We start from the raw sequence: 13,371 nt of genomic DNA, 5'->3' as shown, positions 1-13,371 counted from the left end.
ATTAAAATTGATTATAATTAATGTCCTAGGTATTTACTGCTAGGGCAGCAATATTTCTCTGGAAAGTGTCTTTAGGTGCAATATTGGTTATCTTTAAAGTTAATGAAAAGTAGGTAACCTAGAGAAATATATCCATAAGAACACAATATAATCATTCACCAAACCTGCACATGTAATAAATACCTATTAGAAATATAAAATTAAGTCAAATGATCTTTCATGAATTGGCCATAAAAATCTTTAAAATGAAAAAATAATTAGGCAAAGCATTAACAGAAAGGTCAAATGACTCTGAAAATAGTCAAGGGATATTTAATTTTAGGTAAATGGGTCTTTGCAAGAATTCTTAAACAAACAAGTTTGGGGCTTTCTGCCTACAGACAAGCAGGTAACTATGACCTATAGTAACCTATAGATGAGTGAGCAATTTGTTGGGGAGAGGGCTAAAGAGAAGGAGGGACAATTCAAGAGGTAAAGAGGCCATAGGGGTACCAGTTCTAAACCACACGGTAAGAGGGTAAAGAGATAATGGAGAGATGGTGAGTAAAAGAGATAGAAAGGGGTAGTGTCTGGGGATGGAGGGTGTTGCAAGGTGTATGATGTCAAGAGGAAACAAAGCCTGAGACCTGGCCCTGGCATTTATGCAAATAGATACTGATAGATCTATTCACTAAAAAAAAAAAAAAAAAAAAAAAAAAGCCAGCGAATGTATGCCCTTTGATTATAATGAAATTCTGAGATATTCTGGTCCCACAGAGATGATCTCAAGACCTCCTTCCTGGTAGGGTGGCGCCAACAGGAACTATTGGTCAAAATTCCTTTCTCTCCCAATATTCTAAGACACACCTACTACAGCTCGCTCCAACAAGAAACAAAGCCAGTTCCCATCCAAAGCTCCAAGCCTTCAAGGCAGCATCACCTCTAACTAACCTCGCTTCTCCCAACCAGGACACAGGCAATGGGGCCAAGGCAAGTGTAGACAGCCACATGTAAATGAACTTTCCTCTACTGTCTTGGAAGGGCTTGAGAGGAAGCCTTCATGAGCCTTGTTGTCTAGGGACAACAATACAGGATCAACTCGAGGATGAATGACTAGAATAGAGAAGAGGGTCAGAGGGACTGAGACAGGACAGGTCAGAAGGGGCACAGTAGTCTAGAGAAGTCCCCGCAGAAGGCAGAGCTTGAGACTTGTCACGAAAGCATGGAGAAAGGGGCGTGAACCTACCTGAACAGCAGAGTCTGGTCATGGATCTGGGGTGAGCCTACTACTATCTGGGAAGGCCAACGCAGACATCTTATGGATCTCTGAACAGTGACACAGGCAGGTGACAACTCTCCAATGGGTTCTACTAAACTCAATCAGACATTGTGGACTGAGGAATGGTGGGAGGCAGCCCACACACGACCTCAGTTCCCATACTCACACAGGGTTCAGCTAGGTCCTATGAACTAGCCAGCCTTGTCCAGAGCAGTAGGTCGAGGAGTACCTGTGTGGGGGAGTCTGTCCTTGTCCTAACCATTCCCAAGGATGTCTGTATCAAATAATGCAGTGATTAAGGAACCAGCTACTGCCAGTCTCTGGGGATCACCTGTGTAGACACCAGCAAGCAAAATCAATAGGAAAAAAATTAAGCCAAATAGCCTGTTCTAACTCCCTTCCCCCCCCCCCCAATCTGGGTTATTAGAAAAAAAAGAGACATAGCCAGCATACAAAGCTGGCATCTAATGCAACAACGGTCACAAATGATATGTAAAGCACTCAGACCATACCCTGGAATCATACCTTCAGCAGCAGCAATGACAGTAGAATGTGTGGCCACTTAAAACTGTCTGCTCTTGCTCAGCTCTCTTCAGAGTGCCCAGCCTGTAGATTCATGCTCTATCCATGTACAGGGACTCACCTCTAGACTTCTCTGGGCTCTCTATTACCTGATAGATCTATGCCCCGTAGGAAGATGATCAGGACTTCTTCCCTTCAAAAGCAAATAAGGAACTTAAAGCAAGTTATATAGAATAACAGAGTGTCAGAGTGCAGTTGGCGGGCTGCAGTTGTTGGTTCATATATTTGAAAACCAAACGGAGGATCTGACCTGCAAGAATGGGGTGACCCAGGATTAGCTACTGGATCTAGGGCCCATGGGAAGTGATCATTCTACACAGCTCCCAGTAGAGTCTGCTCAGAAACATCACTGGTAATCGAAGCCATCCATGGCCGGGGCATGGTTGTGTGTCTACCTCCATGACTCGGGTAGGAGCCAGTGCTCTTGTAAAAGATGGGTATCTGTGAAAGCAGCAGGGCTCCTGGGAGACAAGCTGCCAGGGCTGAGCTGTACTCTACTGGGTTTACAGCCTTGCTTTTCCTTGTCGTCTTTGGCAGCTCTGTTTGAGTCACTACAACCTGTCAAGAAGAGCAACTGGGGACAGCAGCTGCCATGCCACAGCAGGGAAGCTGCAGCTCAGAGACCTGGTGACAAGAGAACTAAGAAAACTAGGCTGACCTCTGGCTGCCTGACCCAGGATGGTGATGCTGGCCGCTATCAGAGACTCGGAGTCAGGCCAAAGGAGAAAGGACCAGAGGCTACTCAAGGCATCAGAACTACTCCAAGACTAAACTCCTTCAAATCTCCTGAATGGATGTGGTTTCCCTCCTAATTGCATCACATTCTGGTCACCCCTCCCTGAATTCTTGAGATGGAGGGAAAGAATTAGAAAAATCACAAGTACTTCTAGTCCTAAAAAAATAATTGCACTTCTGATACTAATTCTCCTTTTGAGAATTTCCTGGAAAGGGTATATCCTGGCCTACAGTATTCCAAGAGGCCTGGTTTCCAAGGAACAAAATGCATAGGTGAGATATAACACTCAAGGGGAATCCTCACCCAGCTGTACCCTGGGCAAGTGCCCAACATCTTCATCCTGAGGAGGCTTTGGAAAGCAGAGAGGGCTTCATCGCCAGCAGCCTGGGAAGGATCAAGCTCAGATCAAGCTGTGTTCTCCACTGGAGAAAAACAGAAAATCAATGGAATGTCACACAACAAAGGGCTGAGCCCTAGTTCTGGCTGTGGACCACCCCAGTTCAGAGTCTATCACCACCTGCCACTGGTTCCTGGCTGCTTCCATCTGTGACATATACCTTCTGTGCAGTGTGTCCATCTGCCCAAAGCTGACAGTGGCGCCCCCTAGACTATGTAGAGGTGTTACATAAGGCGCGCAGAGAAAACACATGATCAGTGCTCAGTGTTAGCTGTTATTATCTTTATTGCTTTAAAAAACACGTTTTTATTGACTGCTAAGTCTCCTAATAGGAAGAACACTAGCTTAGCACTATCAGTTATCAGTACTGTGGAAGTTAGAGCATTATTCTTCTTGATAATGTTCTCAAAGGTGTCCACAAATGGTACCCTATGGCCAGAACACTTTGTGGATGTGATTCTATGAAGGCTTTTGACAGAGAGAGATTATTCTGGGTTAGTCAGATGGCTCTAGTATTCACTGTAACAGTCTTTCTGGGGAGAATTGGAGGATCAGAGGAGAAGCATGGTAACAGAGGCAAGGTCAGAGTGATACAGTCACAAGCAGGGGATTCAGACAGCCTCCATGACCATAAAAGGCCAAGTAACACATTCCCTTCATTCTCTACTCCTGACCAAAGTCTGGTTCCAGACTTCTGGCATCTGGAGCTAGGAGAAACTGAAGGTACGACGTGTATGCCACTCCTAAGTTCACAGGAATCCATTATAGCAGGTAAACAAACCAACCACACCTAATACGATCTGCCAGGATGTTTGAGATCTAACAAAGATATCCTGATGCCAACCACAAACCACAGGCTTAGGACATCTGGATAACAGACCTGGGGTTCTCCTACAAGCCTCTACAAGCCTCCTAGTCCCATTTTATGTAACAGGTATATAGCCTGTGTCTACTCTCATAAATAGCCATGGTCCCAACCATAACACAATAAAAACCAATCAATCACCTCTGTCTCTCATAGCAGGTCCCATTCCAGATGGAACCTGAGCCCTTTCACAGGGGAGTCCTTCTACCTTGTATGATCTGTGTGATGAGTTTCAAATCTCTGAGTGCACAGTGCAGTATTGGTCTAACAGGCACAAAGTTCTGACATGAGGCTGCCCGGCATTTGGCAGAGAACGGTCGGTGCCTCTATTCGGCTGAGGCTGCCACATCTAGCTGCCACAGACCTGTTGCTTCACCCCACAGATTGATTTCTCACAGTTCTGCATGCTGGGGGGAAGCACCACTGAGGTCCAGTGACGTCTCTCTTCCTGTGAACAGCCGCCATCTCACTGTCTCACATCCCCTCTGGGTAGGTAGACAGGGAGCTGTGATCTCTCTTCCTTTTCTTGTTAGGATACAAGCCCTTTAGGATCAGAACCTTTAAATTTTTGGTTTAGATTGAGTTAATCCCTTAAAGGCACAACTATCAAATAGTCGCACTGAGGTTAAGGGTTCAACTTAAGAATCAGAAGCAGGGACATAATTCAGTCCATAGCAATATGCCAATAAAATAGCATATTGTGCTCAATTGTCTTAAGGTCATAAAATAGCTGCTACAGATCCAGACATCCCAAACCACATAGCAGCCTCCCATGCTGAAAGAAGAGGCAGCACATATAAATCACTGGTGTGGTTTTTTTTTTTTTTTAAATACATTTCTTTTTTTTTTTTCTTTTCTTTTTGGTTTTTCGAGACAGGGTTTCTCTGTATAGCCCTGGCTGTCCTGGAACTCACTTTGTAGACCAGGCTGGCCTCGAACTCAGAAATCCGCCTGCCTCTCCCTCCCGAGTGCTGGGATTAAAGGTGTATGCCACCACGCCCGGCTCTTTAATACATTTCTTTTTTTTTTTTAATTAGGTATTTTCCTCGTTTACATTTCCAATGCTATCCCAAAAGTCCCCCATACCCACCCCCCCAATCCCCTACCCACCCACTCCCCCTTTTTTGGCCCTGGCGTTCCCCTGTACTGGGGCATATAAAGTTTGCAAGTCCAAAGGGCCTCTCTTTCCAGTGATGGCTGACTAGGCCATCTTTTGATACATATGCAGCTAGAGACAAGAGCTCCGGGGTACTGGTTAGTTCATATTGTTGTTCTACCTATAGGGTTGCAGTTCCCTTTAGCTCCTTGGGTAATTTCTCTAGCTCCTCCATTGGGAGCCCTGTGATCCATCCAATAGCTGACTGTGATCATCCACTTCTGTGTTTGCTAGGCCCCGGCATAGTCTCACAAGAGACAGCTATACCTGGGTCCTTACAGCAAAATCTTGCTAGTGTATGCAATGGTGTCAGCATTTGGAAGCTGATTATGGGATGGATCCCTGGATATGGCAATCACTAGATGGTCCATCCTTTCGTCACAGCTCCAAATTTTGTTAATACATTTCTAAAGAAACAATTTGCCACTTTCCTTAGATTCGCCTTCAACACACATGTCATGAGTCAACCTAGCTGCAAGGGAAGCTGGGAAAAAGCAAGATCTCAGCCTTTAATCTCTTTTATATTTAAATTTTTCGATATATTTATTTTATGAGTGACATATTTATATATGTTTTTCCTGCATGTATATATGTGCATCACAGTGTTCCTGGAGTCCATGGAGGTCAGAAGAGGGCACTGGATCTTCGGAGACTGAAGTTACTGACAGTAGTAAACCGCCATGTAGGCACTGGGACTCAAACCCACATCTTGTTCAAGAACAAGTGATTCATGATCACTTATTGTGGTTTAATGCGTAAATATTAAAACCACAATGCCATTTGATTACCTTGTGCTCACTGCCTTATCTGTGGTTTTTATTTCTTGAAAACCTTTTGATTTGGAAGAGCATCTGCTGGTGCCCAGAAATGATGAGTTAGTTCATAAGCTGTGTCTTCCTCCTCCAGAAGGATCTGGAAGATATATGAGACTAAAACAGGGGTCCCAACCCCAGCTCAGAAGCTTCACAGAGCTGTGTCACATTAGCATTGTGTTCCCATGGTAGGATGGGATAAAGAGTGTGTTTTTCCTTATAGGCACCTAATCAAAACCCCTCAACAAAGTCTAGTCATGAAAAAGCAAACACCAGACAGAGCCATTCTACAAAGTCCATAGCCAGTACTCTTCCCAAGAGTCAAAGTCTCCCAATACAAAAGGATTTGAGAGACTGGGCTGCTACAGATCAAAGGACTCTGAGGAGTTGGGATAATGAAATGTCATCATAGTCAAGACAGGATCCACAGGGAGGACCCTGGCAGGAATCTGACTGGGTCAGTACCAACTGTACTGGGGTTACTAACACTGTACAGAAGCGAATGACCATCTAATTAATCAAGGCAGCCTGATCATATGAGATGTTAACATTAGAGAAGGTGAAGGTGGTGGGTTGCTGGAAATCTAAAATTATTTCAGAATAAAAAAAATTAACAAATTTGGGGAAGTGTTTGACCTGTGTTCCAACCAACTGACTCAGAATCTTAGACACATGAAGCTCTCCAGAGGTTCTGCTGTTCTGGAAGCTCTGAGAGTCATCAAGGTGGAACCAGAGAAGTAAGCATGCATCCGAATATGCTGAAAGAATTATTAAAGCAACTGGTTGGTTGCCTCAGGCCAGGGTTTGGTTTAGTGAGTCTGGACAGGGACCTGAAAGTCTACATGCCTAATAAGTTCCCAGGTGATAGACAGGTGGCTGTCCTGGGCACCCCCTCCCCCCGAAAACCACTACTCTCAATCCTTGCAACATATTGTGGTCCCTGGTTAAGCAAGACCACAATCCCATGGAGGCTGATTACCATCGAAGCGTCTTGGGCCCCACCCAGGCTCACAGAGGCAAATTTCAAGATTTAATAGGACCCCAAGTGGCTGGTTTACACAGGAAAAATCTATAGAAAGATCATGCATGGTGCAGGGATGAAGAGCAAAGAGGAGCTGGAAAAGCGGGGCTCAGAGGTGGGGGGCAGAACACCCACCACTGTGTTGGTCTCAGCAGCCTGATCCTTCCCCAGGAGAGAGAGAAATGGAAAGAAATGTCAGAGCTCTGCACCTAGAAACAGACAAAGCTGGAGGGAAGTGCTCGCGATCCCTACAGCCTTGGCAGGTGACAGCAACTTGGCACAGAGGGGAGGCAGGCTGGGGCTGGGCTGCCATAGCATCCCAGGAGCAGCCAGGCCTGACCAGAAGGCAGCGACCCTGGAAAAAAGGCGGCAGCAGCACAGCCCGGGGCTCCCACTGCCTCTTCTCAAGGCTGCTGAGCCCTGCTTTCCTCAGCTAAAGACAGCCTGAGCCCTAGAGTACGGCAGAGAGGAAGGAGGGGGGAAAGAAAGAGAAGGAAAAGGAAAGGAGGACAATGTGGGGAGGGGGCAGTAGAGGCAGTGGTTGCCAAACATGACTGCTGGAGCCTTCCTCAGTTCACCAAGCAGGAACAGTAGTACCTGGTCATTTGGTGTTCAAGACCTCCTGTTAAGTACGGACCCTCCCATATGGCCAGTGTGGTCAATGCAGCCCACGGCCCCACTGCCAGGAACGTACCACACTCTGGTTTTAGTCATCCTGCTGGTTCTGAACTTGCAGGTCACACCCTGGCTCAGAACCCATCTCTTGCTCCAGCCACAGTTGCCACCATCATCACCCTTCCCATAGGTGCCCACCCTAAGAGCTGCCGCAAGCCTGGCATCAGCTCCACTACTCAGAATCTGCTTGGGGGCCTCTTAGAGCAACTCTGTCCTACTAGGGTATCCCTGTGCAGTAGCAAGAAGGCCCCTATAAGCCTGCAGTGGCTGAGCAGCTCTGATCCTGCTGTAGAGAAGATACACCGTGGCTATCAACCTGGCCATCCTTGAAGTATCTCCTATGAGCCAGTAGATGCATATGCAACTTTTCAAAATGAGTTCAAACCCCCTGAAAACCACAAAGTCTGCCAAGACTCCCAACATGTGTATCCTTACTATCCAAAGGCCAGGGTATCTGTGTGCTGGGTATGTATAGACACTCTGCTCAAGCACACAAGATAACTCAAGGAGCATGCATAGTGTGTCTCCAGTACTGTGGGAAGCCACGCATAAGTGTCATACTTCTCCTAGATTTTCAAACTTCCGGTTTTTACCTTTCCTGTGCCTGGAAACTGTTCTGGTTATCAGACCTAGAGGCAACATGCTGATGTTTTAAATTCCAGAGTAAGCCAACCATTACATCCAAAGTGAAAAGAGACCATTATCTTAAACAGAAAGGACATTTATATTTACGTCAGTGGATATAAAAAACACCATAAAATAGAATATGCAGCATGTATCCTCATGATTAATAACAGAGCTTGTGAATTACTCTCCTGGGTCCCTGGGTACATCCAACTGGTCACCAAGAACAATTAATTCTTTCAGAAAATAAAAGAATTCAAACAGTCTCTGCTCACTAGAAAATATGCTTGTATCATTAACAGGGAGAACAGAAATGAGGTTCAGATTTTCTGATCAAATAGTTATCCATCTGCAAGCATGGATGATCATGGAGGTAGGGTCTTCCATATGTGGGGTCCCAGGGACCCCCCCAGTCCATGCACACACAGGAGCAAATGATGGGCTTGGGAGATGTGAATGCTGGCAGGGAAACAAACTAGAGACAGCATTTGATTTGATGACACAGATGTGTCAGATGGGTTCAGCCATGGTGACTGTTGTCTCATCAGGAAGGTTGGTGTCTCCAAAGACCTGGAAGGACCTAGTACAATCCTAGACCTGAGACTCAGGTCACTGACTAAGAACCAGGGGGTAAATTCTGACCTGACCAGTTGAACGAGGCAGGTCCCCCAGTCATAGGAAACGAGTAGGGGCCCATCTCTGCCTTTAGTTCTAAGCTTTGGGCTCCAACCAAGGTCTGTGATGTAGAAGGCAGGAGACATCTCTAAGAAGCAGGATGTGACCCTGTGGCATCTTTCTTTTTAAGGCATTTTTTAAATTAGATATTTTCTTCATTTACATTTCAAATGCTATCCCCAAAGCCCCCTATACCCACCCCCCGCCCTGCTCCCCAACCCACCCACTCCTGCTTCCTGGCCCTGGCATTCCCCTGTACTGGGGCATATGGTCTTCGCAATACCAAGGACCTCTCCTCCCATTAGTGGCTGATTAGGCCATCCTCTTCTACATATGCAACTAGAGACACAGCTCTGGGGGTTACTGGTTAGTTCATATTGTTTTTCCTCCTATATGGAAGCAGACCCCTTTAGCTCCTTGGGTACTTTCTCTAGCTCCTTCATTAGGGGCCCTGTGTTCCATCCAAAAGATGTCTGTGAGCATCCACTTCAGCAGCAGGGGTCTTACAGCCTGCATGGATTCTGGAGGCAAGGTCTCAGGGTACATGGTGTTTAAGTCTACTGTGACCCATGAGGATTTGCTCCCAATCTAGCAAATAAATTCTATAACCAAACCAGACTTCACTTTCTTAGGCCTCTCTGAGAAACCTAGGGGTTTCCCAAGGAAGCAGCTAGCAAGAGCAACTGAAAGTCTAAATGGAGACAATGATTGAGAAGGAACAGTCCCTGCAACCTTGAAACTGTTTATTGGTTTATTACAATAAACAATATATACAATACATATAACACTGAAGGTGTCACCATGACAGCATGAGCCCACAGTTGCATCGTTCCCTCTCAGATGCAGTCTTCCTCACTGAGGCGAGACAACTTTGGGAGTGATACAGCAAAAATATAAAGTCTGTTCTCTGCAGGTTCTGAGTTTCTACTTATTCCCTACAAGTTAAACACGCCCCTGTGACACAGGTGGTTGGTCCATTCTCACAGTCCTCATAAAAGTAGGGATGACCAAGTCAATGGCACACACAGGAGATGGGAGAGAGGTTGCTTTATCCCATCTCACTCTCCAGGACATTCCAGGACCTCAAGACAAGGCCACCCCAAGGCAGGGGCTCCAATGGCAGAGCATGAGGGTGCCATGGATGACCACTCTGGGACCACAGCCAACCCTAGGCAGCCATGGGTCAGTGGGTCGTCCCAGCGTGAAGGAAGGAATGAGGTGTGGAAAGACACTACGAAGGGGCAGGGAAAGACCATCACATTCTGTGTGGAGCCCGAGTCAGCCAGCCCAGGAGAGCTGAGACCCAGCAAGCTAGCCTCAAGGCCCTCACTCGAAGCAGAAGTTCATGAAGGTTGATCTGCCACAGGCTAAAGGCCTCACTGAAAGATATCTGAGTCCTTCTGAAGAAAGAGCCGGCATCCCTCTTCTTGTGTCTAGAGGAGGGGTGAGAAAGAAAGAGGGGAGAAAAGAAACAAGTGAGAAACCCCAGCACAGAACCATGGAGAAAAATCAAAGATGGCAGGTGGCCTAGCCAACTCGCCAGCACCCTGATCCTGGAGACCACTGGGTTACCCAACCAAACCACTGCCCAGTTGGGTGCCAGAGTGACTCAAATATCCCAAAGAACATTTTCAAAGAGGTAAAATAGCAATGCATCAATCTCTGATCCCCTCACTCAGTAGAAGACTCTGTATTTTCTCTTTCTACTGCAAAACGTTCCTGAGGATAGGAATCCTCTGAGGTCAGGTGACTGCAGAGGCTAAGCACTTTGCCAACCCAGTTCAGTCTCCCTATACCTGAAACAAGACATGCTACAGACTGGGATTTATGATAAATCTGGGGCCAAGAGCTAACAAAGCCACAGAAATCTCTCTCTCTCTCTCTCTCTCTCTCTCTCTCTCTCTCTCTCTCTCTCTCTCTCACACACACACACACACACACACACACACAGCTACTGTAAAAGAAATGACAAGCCCCCTGTTGTGAATCTGCAGATGCCTAATACACTCCACAGGGGTCTGGATTTCAGGAGATTCACAGAATCAGGAATTCTTATTTCCCCAAAGAAGTCTATAAACCATCAGAGGGCACAACCTCCTCAACTCAAGGTGTTCCTCTCCCCTCACATCCTCGGGGTCACACATCATTTCAGAAAATGTGGTCCATCCACCCACAACCCCCTGCAACCTGATAATCAGGGACAACCTAGATAGGTCCCAGCTGCGGAGTACTGGTCACCTCCCCCTTCCTTTTATGCCTGTAGGAAGAGTCTCCCAGTCTGCTACACAGACCCGAACTCTCCTTAGAGCCCCTGCCATGCTCCTGCCGACCTGCTTATCTGTCCATGGTGGTGATAACTTTTCTAAAGAATCTCCTCCCCCAAACAGTAATCCACATCCAAGACCCCACTGGGCCTCGAACCCAAGACCTTTCACTACTTAAGATTTGGCTTTCTTGGCCCTCAGAGAAAAAGATAAACCACACTCTGCCCTTCATTGTCAGAGGCTTTTGCTGGAATCTAATCCCATATTTGCTAGTAAATACATGATCTATGTGGCCAAATCTTAGGTTCCCAGAATGAGCCATTCCTTCCCCAGGATGGACAGGCTGAGATGTGACCACAGGCTAGGCCCCCTCCCTGGGGTGAGAGCATTCTGCCAGAGCACAGCCTTTTTGATGTATTCACTGCACTCAATGGGAGGTCTAGAGCATGCTCCCCCACACTCTTCTTTATCATCTTTGTCTCAAGAGTGCTGAGGCATCTAGAAAGATCTGTGACGCTGAGATAGCCTAGTAGCCACACCTTTCCAAGTCACAGCCACATCTCCAGGATAAGAAGCAATGGGCTCACTGCCTGGGCTGGTCCTAAGAGCCAAGTCACAGGGCCAGATAGAAACAGGGTCATATTGGGGGTTTCTAGCCACAAGTCTAGGGGATGCCTGGATAAGCTGAAATACTCAGAAATCAACTTCAAACTTTCTTAAGGGAAAGAGTCATCTGGAAAGCCGGACCGGGAAGGTGAGATCCCAGATGCTATCATTCAGCAAAGCATTTTAGGCCACCCAAAGACACTGTCTCAAGGCATCTGCTGTCACTGCAGCCCATTTTGCCCCTAGGATTCCCTGGAGAGAGATCTAGAGCGTGAGAAGCCAAGATAGGGTCCTAAAGATCGAACGGTGGGGAAAGCAGGGCCCATGGGATAGTCCGTGGATCTGAGAGGGGGCCAAGGTCGGAGCATACTCACTCAGCCAGCGCCCTGATACAACACCGAGACATGTTGAGGAAGGAACTGGCACTGGAGCGCGTGCCCAGGGTGGTCTCAATGCTACGGAGTAGATCATTAGTCTTCAGGATGAGCAGCATCTGGCGAGGCACATGGTTAAGGAGCTGGCTGATCTCAGGCAGGTAGCAGGCTGCATTATTGCGAATCTCTGAGTCCTAATAGCAGCAAGGGGACATGAGAATGGTTGATGTAGCACATGAAGATGAGGGTGCTAGAAGTATGGGTAGCCTGTGACCAAGAGAACACAAATAAGCTCCAGGTAGGAGCTTCTAGCACACCTGCTTTGGCACCCTGTAGAGAACCCAGCCCCCCAAAGAAAAGAAAAGCACTGGGGCCCCGGGTTCTGACCACCCAAATGGAAGATCCCAGATGGGCTCCCAGGTAAGCCCTGGAAACAGCACTAGTGTACACTGAGAAAGGTCAAAGGGCTCGCCAAGGCTTTTTAATTGGATACCATCTTCAAGCCAGGCCTAAAGAAGCACTACCAGCTAACCAAGCCCAGCCCAATATAGTACATGGACAGAACTCTCAGGTCCCACCCAAGCCTTGTACCATCCCCTGTGCTCAACCAATGCCTGGGTCCTGATGGTGAATGTGTGCCCAATAGCCAGGTCCTCTCTCCTATGTTAAAGCCATTCCAATCCTGTTTTTCTGACCCTTTGGGTCATGCTCTTCAGGAACCAAAGCTACTTGCTAGCCCCGGGGCTACTGGTATCTTCTTCTTTCTCTGCCAGTGGTAGCTCTGAGTGCTTATTCCCTTTCTCAGTGACTGGCTCACTGCACCTCAGTCAACCAAAAGCCCTTCAAACAACAGGGCTGAGCATCTCCTAGCTTGCCAAGAGCTTCATTTCCTCCTCGTTCCACAGCACATAATGCCCTGTGCAGGGTTCAATGCGCCCCATCACCCTCTAGGCCACACCAAATTATTTTGCCTTAGTGTACCACCAGTGCATCCATCAGGGGCTCCTGACAGTAGTGTCTTTTGGGTCCTTCATACCTCGGCTCAAACGTTAACCAGGAAGGCACCCAACCCCTTTCTCACATTATCTTATTGGTCCTCCCCTCAGACCCTTTCCTCCCCAGAGATACCTGTAACTCGCAATCATCCCACTTGCCTGTTGGCTCAGTTGTTTACTGTCTGTCTCTCTCAACCAAAGTGTATATTACACAAAAGGCCTGTCTTGTCTGTTGGTCACGGGATCCTTGAAACATGCTCAGAGGCCAGCTAAAGCAAATGTTTATTGTATGAATGAACTCCGGGAACTGCGAGTAGGCACTTTGCATGCA

At 47.1% G+C, this 13,371-nt stretch overlaps 1 protein-coding gene across 20 annotated transcripts in view; it reads right to left on the bottom strand.

Moving 5' to 3' along the window:
* Nucleotides 1-9,522: 9,522 nt before the first annotated feature.
* Adck1 (aarF domain containing kinase 1) overlaps nucleotides 9,523-13,371 on the bottom strand; it is a 101,233-nt gene continuing 97,384 nt past the window's right edge. For 18 of the 20 annotated variants that reach the window (XM_006516246.3, NM_001277296.1, NM_001277297.1 and 15 more), the window contains 2 exons: nucleotides 12,046-12,239; nucleotides 9,523-10,234 (listed from right to left, as the gene is read on the bottom strand). In XM_006516246.3, coding sequence (XP_006516309.1) covers nucleotides 10,057-10,234; nucleotides 12,046-12,239 — 372 coding nt within the window. In that variant the 3' untranslated portion in view covers nucleotides 9,523-10,056. The remainder of the gene's footprint in view (nucleotides 10,235-12,045; nucleotides 12,240-13,371) is intronic. The other 2 variants (XM_030246935.1, XM_006516248.4) reach the window with 1 other exon arrangement.

The sequence above is a fragment of the Mus musculus genome, chromosome 12 (assembly GCF_000001635.26).
Source record: "Mus musculus strain C57BL/6J chromosome 12, GRCm38.p6 C57BL/6J".
Classification (NCBI taxonomy): Eukaryota; Metazoa; Chordata; class Mammalia; order Rodentia; family Muridae; genus Mus; species Mus musculus.
The sequence above is the reverse complement of the archived record's forward strand: the minus strand, read 5'-3'. Positions and strand labels throughout refer to the sequence as shown.